The sequence below is a fragment of the Phoenix dactylifera genome, chromosome 8 (assembly GCF_051530095.1).
Source record: "Phoenix dactylifera cultivar Ajwa chromosome 8, Ajwa_hap1_PhDact_Kaust_v1.1, whole genome shotgun sequence".
Taxonomy (NCBI): Eukaryota; Viridiplantae; Streptophyta; class Magnoliopsida; order Arecales; family Arecaceae; genus Phoenix; species Phoenix dactylifera.
In genome coordinates this window covers 30,592,776-30,602,787 of record NC_143197.1, presented here as the reverse complement: position 1 = coordinate 30,602,787, position 10,012 = coordinate 30,592,776, and the positions used below count along the sequence as shown (strand labels likewise).

The following is a 10,012-nucleotide window of genomic DNA, read 5'->3' as shown; positions in this document are numbered from 1 at the left end:
TTCGATTATAGAACGGTATCGTACCATACCAAGTCATGTAAACCTGCTTAGTTCTAGAAAATCCCCGTCTAAGCCAATTACCAAACCAACCTTCAAACCCAGATGAGGACTCCAAAAACATGAAATTGAAGTCGTGAGTAGGACCTCCAAGTACGATCTCAAAGTGGCTGATTTTTGGCTCTGGCACCACATGAGAACAGACTGGGGGGGTAGAGAAACAAGTCACGGAAAACTTTTTGGAGAAACTAGAGAAAACCGCCCCGCTATCCAACCTTCCCATTCTATGTACACCATAGCTTTATAATAGCGTCCTTAGGAGAGTTTACAATAATGCTAAAATGATCTAATCTATAATAAAATACAAGCACAATATATTTTATTAGGGGCGGCAATCAAATCAGATTTAGATCGGGCCAGACACAAATTAGGTCAAAAATTCGTTAATCTGAATCCTACCTGTTTATTAAAAATATCAAAATTTCATATCTAAATACGATTTGCTATTAAACAAGTAACTCTATTCGGCTTACATAATCTATTTATTAAATATATTAAATCAGATTAAATGAATTTAAACAAGTTAAACAAATTAAGTGAGTCGAATTAAATATTTCATAAACAGATTAAGCAGGTTTTAAATAGATTAAATATATTCTAAATAGATTAAATGAACCTCGTCCGATCTAGTTAATAAATGAAACAAAATTGGTTAAAGATCTAAATTCGAATCCAATCTATTTAACAAACAGATCTAGATGGAACGAATTGAAATGTTAATTACTATTTTCATGTTTTATTTATGCTCTACGCTTGGCCATACCCTCCTGGACCTCTTAAATTTTTCTAATGGTCAAATACAATGGATTTCACCACTGTGTCTCCAGGAATTTGTTTGGTGCGACCCAGATCAAACACCCCATGAAAGCTGTGATTACACGGAAGGACAGCTAGACTTTTGCTTTGCTTTTTTTCTAGTTTTTCTTTGTGGGATTTGGATTCCTACGTTGAAATAGGTGGCGGAGGGACCCGCCCGCTTGGGATCACAGCGGGCGAGTGCTTTCTGTACAGTGCCCTGCACCAACTTGATTGGACGTTATTGCCTATGTAGTTGCGGTCACTTGCCAACCGAGATAGCCCGGTAAACATTCTCAAGAAAATAATCCCCAAGAAATATCAGTTTATAGAACCCAAATTTGTAAGGGGTGATATACTAGCGAAATATGTGAGAATCCATATAGATGTGTGTTTAGTCCCACATCAGTTACTTATTGGATAGATCTTGGGTACTTATACAGGATCAAAGAATTCAAATAATACCTTCCGACTAGCCATTTTGGATGAAATCCTGAATTGTTGCAAATGATATCAGAGCGGATCCGGCTCATAACCTATGTAGACTAGGGGACACTGCAACACGGATCCATTGAGGCTGACCATGGGCCGATCGTGGTGTTTGCGATTAGATTTGAATAGATTTAAATTCTTAGCTTGACGAGGACGTCAGGGTTTAAATAGGGAGAGTATGTGAGGACCCATGCGGGCATGTGTTTAGTCCCATATTAGTTATTTGTTGGATAGATCTTGGGTACTTATATAAGATCAACGAATCCAAAAAATATTTTCCGATTAGCCCTTTTGGTAAGAACCCGAGTTGTTGAAAAATATTTTCGACATACCAAACATGGCAGATTAATAGATAGGTGATAACTATCTATTTCAGAGATCATGTACAACATTCTGTGATGCGGAGCATACATCATTAAGGATCCCGTCTCCCATCCTTTTTATATTTTGTAGGATGGGAGGATGAGAAACCTATCTATGTTCCATGTCTAACCCTTATATTTTTGAATGACTTGCCGTTGCACTCTTTCCTATCCTTTTATTTATATAAATATTTATATATATATATATATATATAGTTATCCTTAATTTTATATTCATTTTTTTTAAATAATCGAAAAAAAATAAAAAAAACATCAAATCAACCGAACTACATGTATCGCCCATGTCAATGGCTAGTTTATTAGTGATAACATGAAAGCACCATAAATAATACAATACTATAATATAATGATTTGAACTAGACTAACACTGCACAAAGTCATGACTCATTCACCTAATTATTATTCCAATTAACTGGGACATGAAACGTTAGATATCAGATGGTGAAGGACAAAAGCCAAGAAGCTTCCACTTGGAAAGGGATGGATGGTGTTTGGCAGAACATTCATGTCTGTTTAGAATAATACGCCATTACTGACTGTAGACATTATCAAAAATTATCTGACACACATGTGAACTAAATGCGTTTAAGGTGTTCAGAAGAATGTAGTGGAGCTCGGTCTTACGTACTTCTAGATCACTAAATTGGTTTCATGCATCATGATGTTGTACGATATGTCGCATGATGCCTTGGAATGGAGACGAAGTAAAACCACCCTTCCTTGACTCGAAATTGCTCATGAACACAAAGCTACAAAACCATTCTGTTAATATTCTCAAACCTCTCTAGATGAAGTAGGTGGTTAGGCATAGAACTTATCACTCCATAGGCCTATCTCTGCTTAGTTTAATAGATTAGCAATCTAAATAACAGCTTACATAAGTATGATTAAAATAAATTCATGATAATGAGCCTAGTTTCAACAGCTGTGCAATATATATATATATATTAAAAAATGGAATAGATGACATTAAATTGTTGGGCTCATGTTCATACTAAATAATTGTTAAAGGGCCACTCTCTCCTATGAGAAACAGCTTGGGTACACCTAACAAGCACTCTAATAATGATCATAATGCTTGGCTCCATACTATCAATAAACACTAATCATACTTTTGAGAGAAACAATCACTTAATCATGTTAATTCAATAATTAGCAAAATACTTCTTCTTGAGCAAAATACTTGCGGGATAAGAAGATAAATTTTCTAACATCACATCATTAGCTGTTAGATTTTAAGAGGTGATTTGATATTCAACTACAGTTTGAGCACATGCACTCAACTCATTTACTTTCTTCTTTCTACCAAAGAAAACTCATTTACTTTCTTGTAGGCCACATGCTTTACATGGCGACTCACTCTTTTGAGATACAAAGCCTTCCAATTGACTCACTAGCTAGTCTGCCTCCAGAGGAAAAAACTTTTTGTGCAATTATGTCATAAAGATTGTTTGACAAGGAACCCACCACACTGGACCATAAGCAGTTTAATTCAAGGAATAGCCTTGTATATGACCACATATTCTCACCATGATGGACCATAAACAATTTGTAACAATTCCACAAGAGATGTCCACATGAAGCTTCAAAGTTATGCGTAGAGAGTTCACCACCATTTCCTCAAGTCGAAGGATAACAAATTAGTGTTATTTCCTTGGTACAAAACATGCCTCTCACATCTCTTCTCCTACCTATCCATCTCGAGTACGAATTCAAAATCGAAGATGAACATCTTATTCGCTTTTTATATATATGCCTATATCCATTTATTCATCTGGTGGCGTACGTTTCTCTCTCTTAGAATTTGCTCATGTCCATAAGGGCTCTTCCCAAATTGAACCCTGAAAATAATCATCTTGCATGGAAGCATCACTCTGAAATAAGTTAGGATTATTTGTGTTGAAGCTGTGAGGAGGTTGTCGCACGAACTGCTGCTGAGACTGAGTCATTTCCATGCAGATGATCGCAACCAAGTTTGCGTACTGGGTCTTCGTAGTGTCGAGCTCAGCCTGTGTCCGGGCTAGCTGGGTTTGCAGCTCGCTAACTTGTTTCTGGAGCTGGCAAATAATCCCTGCGCACCCATACACTGGGTCTCTGATTCGAGCGTTTGCCTCGTATGCCATGCTGCTCACTGCATCAGACCTTTGGCTTTCTGGAAGCTCCTGTAACAGCCATGATCCATTAAGTTCCATTCGATAATTCTAGGAAGCCACAAAATATATCTTTGTATTGAATTAAATGACATGCTCATCATGAGAGAATGCCATAACTTGATGATGCTGTATTTAATTTTGAGTCTCTATTTTTTGGATGTGGTGGAAGTAGGGGATCATAACGCCTTATTCCCTTCCCTATCCTGCCAAATAGTCTTTTGGGTTGATGGATCAGGTTTATTCCATCCTCTTCCACTTGCCTCATAATCTAATTCCGTGGAGCGGGGTGGGATAAGCTTATTTCGTCCCGTAATTTACAGGCAAGTAACCATATCATCCCTCAATGTTGTCTCCACAGTCTTAGTTATGCAAAAAACATGTGAGGGCAATTTTGCTCTTGTAATAAAAATTATTATTATTATTATTATTATTATTATTATTATTATTTGAGGGAAGGGGAGGCCGAGCCACCCAATTTATCGAACATGTGAGAGAAGTCTACATATGAGAGTCAAAAGAGGCATCGATGAAAGGTACAATGCTAAGGCAGGAGGAAAATAAGCAACATCGAGTGAAAAAAAAAAGTAGATGAAACAACAAACAATATGATGAGAAGAAGATCAATTTAGCTTTGTCTTTGATTCAATTTAGCTTTTTATCAGAATGCTTCCTTTCTTTATTGTCATAAAAATTATTGCCCATTAGATACATTCTATTTCTTCCTCTTTATCTCCACCTACATATTTCTTCAAGTAAACACCAAAAACCCGGATAGTTTTTGCTTATTCTCTCCAAGTTCATTCCGCAGCCAAACGTGGCCTAGGTGACTGAAAGCCATCTTATGTTAGGCGACAATTAGGTCAAGAAAGACATAGTTCCAATGCAAGATTGCTTTAGACTACTGATGGACTGGAGCATGAGTTTTGCAGTTCCGAATATGTAGGTTAATTTACCGAGGATTCCAAGTGATGCATTACCTGTAAGAATTTGATGATGTTGCTCGCACCGAAGACTCGATGAGCGGTCGCGAACTTGAGGGGTTCGTTGGGAGGGAAATAAGGCGCAAGAACGCACTTCTCAGTGCATCGCCGGCGGAGGATCTTGCAGGCGGCACAAGGGCTGAGAACAACAGGGGGAGATGCCGGGGGTAAATGAGGAGAAGAAGCAGGAGAGGAGGAGGGAGAGGAAGAGAGTGGATGACGGAAGGTGGTGGTAGTGGCTGCGTCACCTGCCTCCATGAGAATAGAGAGAGGGAGAAGAGTTGGTAGGAAAAGCGAGTTCCGGCGGGGGAGAATGATGAAAAGGAATGAGTCAGGATCCCAATGAGGAGATCTTCGAGAAACACAAGGAAATATATAGAGAGTGGGAGGGACATGGAGGCTGAGGTTGATAACGTTAGCGGCTGCTGGGAAAACTGACTTCAGCTAGTTGAAAATATTTTACTTAGTTTGCTGCACCAACGGGTCGTGCTTTAACTTTGAAGTCTCTGCACTTGCTCGAGGTTCCAAAATTGCGGTGCTTGTAAATTCTGTGGTCTAGAAAAGCAGGGTACGTTTGCTGATAATTTTTTTACCACTAGCAAACTTGTGGCCTTCTATATACTTAATGAAAGAAATAAGACTTGCTGTTTAATCATTTCGGCCTCAAAGAGACATTATTTATCTCTGATAACAGGAAGGTTAGTGAAGAAATTATGATAATTTGAGTTGGTTTTGAGCCTTTTAGCATGTGGCTCAGCTTGATTTAGAATGGGTTAGGAGCAAGAGTTTTTAAAATATATATTGCATCATAATTTACTCCATCTACGATATCATTTTGATCAAGTAGCACTATAGGCGCATGTAGTCAAAAAAATAATGATTAAAAAAAGAAGTCCCATGATGTAGTATAGAATAGATTGCAGGAATTGGTGCAATAGTACTTGGTGCAGTATTGAATCGTGACTTAGATGCATCATGAAGGTCAAAAAAAAAAAAAACACCTTCTCTGTGACATACTGGTGCGAAGCAACATTTTTAACCATTAGAGTCCGCGCCACATTAATTGTATATCTCCGGTCCCCATCCATGGTAGGTGAAAGCAACCACCGTAGAAGATGACCATGTTTTCCGGTTTTCCCACTATTATTTTTCTCACTCTGGATTTCTTGCCCCCACATTGTCCTCTCACCAAAAATGTGTGGGATCTTTGTATCGTAGTCCTATATTCACTAATAAAAAAAAATACTACATAGGTATATTAGCCTAAACCGGTTATTTGCTGTAAAGTCATAAAAAATAATATTAGAACTAGATCTACTGTGCATCACAACTTTTATTAATCATGTAAGTTTCTCATTGAGGATGTCATAGTCAAGAAGAATCTAATTGGTATCTCTGAAGAGTTGAAATCTTTCTCGACCATTTTAACCTCTTCTCTAGCTAACTTCCAAGTTCCATCTCGTTGTCGTGTGGACCTAGTACACCTCGAACGAGGCACGGCATTCACCCATTTACTCTGCAGTTAATCACTTAATCTTGTGAAGGTCGTTTGAAAAAAAGAGACATCTTGTGAAGGCCGTGTGAAAAAAAAGAGACTTGTATCGGGGTACTGACGTGAGCATTCTTGTAAACATATCCATCTAAAGTTTAGTGATGCAATGGCAATTGGCTATTTTAGGTAGATAAGAACGTGAATAATGATCCGATAGCGATATGTTCTTGCATCGCTTGAACTTTGAAAAATCGGTCCACTGAATTACACAAGCAGCATGTGGTTGGACGGGAGAAGTTTCTGGCGTGTTTGTATGAGTCACGTTCTTTTGTCTTTCAAGAAATAGCATGAGTCATATTTTGGATTTCAGTTTCCTGGTTATTCCTAGCTTGTTACACTACAAAAGAAGGAATAACTCCCGACGCTTTTTTTTGCCTCTACCGACGCTTATAAGCGTCGGCGAATTCCCAGCCCACGCTTCCCAAAGCGTGGCTCAGACGTCGAGCAGGTAGGCGTTGGTCGGGTTTAACCCGACGCGTTAAAAAAGCGTCGTTGGTCTATGCCGACGCTTTTAAGCGTCGTTCCTTTTATCATACTCCGACGCTTATAAGCGTCGGCGATAAGGGTAGCTTTTGCCGACGCTTTTAAGCGTCGTTTCTTCTATCAGACTCCGGGGAGAAGGGTTGGTTACTACGGGTTTAGTCCGACGCTTAAAAGCGTCGTTAAAGGCTTGCTTTTCCCGGGGAGAAGGGTTGGTTACTACGGGTTTAGTCCAACTTCATTTAGTTTAATTCATTGTCCTTTAGAACATTTTATTAAAATGTTCGGAAACATCAGGAAAATAACAAATATTTCTTGGTTTCAACCCTGCGACGATCGTGAATTCTTCAAAAGATTGTTGGAGCAAAAGAACTCGTTTCTTCTATCAGACTCCGACGCTTATAAGCGTCGTTGTATGTGAACCTTTACCGACGCTAGGAAAAAGCGTCGGCAAAGGCTGGAGCTGAGCCAAACTTTCCCGACGCTCTCCCCTAGCGTCGGAAAAAAAGAGTCGGCAAAACTCATTTTTGTTGTAGTGTTATCAATTTCCATATAGTAGTAATGTATTTTTATATTAGTTTCGTATAGTTTGATACTCTTTCCCTATGAAAGTTGTCTCAAAAGCAAATTAATTACAACATAGGCTCATAATTTTTAGAATCTCCCTCGATTTTTACAATAAGTTAAACAAGCATGTACTTCATTCTCCTATCACAAAACTCGATCTCCGTTTGACTGTCTAATAAGTGAAGCAATAAGAAAGTTACATATCATTATACATCTATACCAAAGTAGGTTAGATCCTACACTAGAACCACATATCATATACCAACATGCAAAAGATGTAGAATTATGTACACCCACTTTTTTCTTTAATGTTACGCTAGGTAAGGGGAATAACAAAATAAGAAGAAAAAAAAGAGAAAAAATAATAGCATAGAATATATATACGTGATTCGGTTTATTGACTTATATCCACGAGCAAAGACAAGATTTTCTCACAAAATCTAACCATCCATACATCCGATATCTAGAATACTAAATTGCTCTCAGAGTTACAAGCAAGATCCGCAGTATCGAAACTGGTTCCCATGCTAGTGGGCTAGCGTTACGATATGGAACAGCTAACTAATTGGGGTAGTTTTGGCTTGCGGGGGCTCTACTACTGAACCCTACTAACTTATTGTATGGCCCAAATAAAACAAGTACAACTACCAAATGGATCTCTTTTCTTCCTCTCCACTTGCTTCTCTCATTCCTTTCTCTAGAAAAAAGAGTTCTTTTTTATCTTTCTAGAGCTTGTAAACTAAAAACATATTCATCATTTATTAATCAACATTAATTAATATAATAAGTTAAACAAGCACACATTTCATTCCCCAGTTACAAAACCTTCTTCTCCGTAACCATACGAAAGTAGGATAGATCTTGCAATACCACTGTATATATTTTACTCAGCATTCCTTTGTCTTTTTTGTGTTTCCCTTTAAGATACATAAGTGGTTAATCTCCTCCTCCTATTCTATACCCATCTCAACCCATCTAAATCGGAGCTTAGACTCCCGGACAGCGCGAACAACTCTAGGAACTGGAAAAATCGAAATCCAACCAAAGGTTCGGCGGTTTTGTGTACCATTTGTGAACATATATCTTATACATCAAGTTAGAATCTGGCATCAATAAAGTGATCTCACATCAAACAAAAGCTGCCTTCCACTAACATGGCCTCGGAGGTTTGCACACTTCTCTTACCCCAAAAACAAAAAAAAAAAAGAGCGTTGCTCGCTTGATTACCACATCCCACCAACTCAATTTTGCGAGCCACACCTGTCCCGATCCACTCTGCATGCTTACGTGCCCCGAGGCCCACGCGGCATCTATTGCCTTGCTTTCCGCTTGGATCCTCCGAGTTTCTCGCCCGGGACTTTTTTTTTTTTTTCCTTAAAACGGACGAGTTAGACCATATCACAAAATATCGTAAACAACTCATATTGTGCTGCTAGAATGATTACCCATATAAGCAGCCATTCAATCTACAGTTTCATTGATCTTTCTAAAAATGTATTTGGCCTGAAATACTACCGCACCTTCGATCATCAACTGAATATTCCGAAGCAGGGATGGTCCCGACCAGACCACCCGGGACCCTATGGTTTCGTTAGATATGCTGCCACTTCTACTGGCACGATAAATTGCTCTAGCCACAATGAAGTCCCTCTCTCTTTCTCTAGTTTGATGCTGACAAGCTATAATGACACCCAGAGATGCTTCTTTCCCCCAGCTCTCCTTTTTCTTTCCCTAGATTTAGCTTCCCGTTGCTGCGTGGAGGACTGTTTCCAACTGAAGGAGTTGGCCAGCACTTATCCCAAATTGTCAATCTACAACCCCTACGAACAAGTGCCAAGTGTTTGTTCGGTCTGTGTTGCTCTAATGAGACGAAAGAATATATGGGAATTGGGAAGTGGACCTGTGGGCGCCCGTATATTGGTGGGTCTCGGGTGAGCAGACTTCTTCCAAATGGCCTCCTTTCAGAAGTTCCCATCAGTTGGCCATAAGGTGTCGCCCATGTGCGACTTTGGTTCATTTAATTAAGCTTAAGCTGACGACTGAAGCAAGGTTTTAGATTCTTTGCTGCAATTTGAATTGCAAAACAGCGTCCTGTGGATGATTTCAATCATGTATCGTAAATATGAAATTTGTTTATAAGGATTGAATCTGCTGATCACTGTCTTTTCTTGCAAATTAAAATCCACGACTCATGATTTTGATTGTTTTATCAATATAATATTCATTAAGTATCAGATCGCATGTTTTCTGCAACATTAGGCTGTGGTTCCATGATTTAATGACAAGTTAAATATGACAACCAGATCACAAAAGATAGACTACGCCCGAAAATCCAGCAAAGGGTTTCCCACTAATGTGGTGGGAGGAAGCTGTCTCGCATGGCAAGTTTCTCTCTCTCTTGGTTCGGTTAAGATGTCGCTACTTTGATACATACTTATACTTGTGTTCTTGTAGTTTAGTAGATTTAATTATATACTTATAATAGTAGTGCTAGTGGTTATTATACTATACATGTTATAATATTTTGTCTACTGTAGCATCTTTTCATTCTGA

At 38.7% G+C, this 10,012-nt stretch overlaps 1 protein-coding gene across 1 annotated transcript; it reads right to left on the bottom strand.

The window, feature by feature from the left end:
- Nucleotides 1-2,817: 2,817 nt before the first annotated feature.
- LOC103702918 (LOB domain-containing protein 1-like) lies at nt 2,818-5,118 on the bottom strand. The gene is made up of 2 exons (XM_008785557.3): nt 4,858-5,118; nt 2,818-3,889 (listed from the first exon to the last, which is right to left on the bottom strand). Exons 1-2 carry the CDS (start codon nt 5,116-5,118, stop codon nt 3,536-3,538), a joined length of 615 nt encoding a protein of 204 aa, XP_008783779.1. The 3' UTR covers nt 2,818-3,535.
- Between the last annotated feature and the right edge of the window lie 4,894 nt (nt 5,119-10,012).

Bases quoted from the DNA above. Each gene is read 5' to 3' on its own strand.
- LOC103702918 (XM_008785557.3), bottom strand. From the start codon at position 5,118: ATGGAGGCAGGTGACGCAGCCACTACCACCACCTTCCGTCATCCACTC. The intron at 3,890-4,857 runs GTAATGCATCAC...TGGCTGTTACAG, and splicing joins ACATCATCAAATTCTTACAG to GAGCTTCCAGAAAGCCAAAG.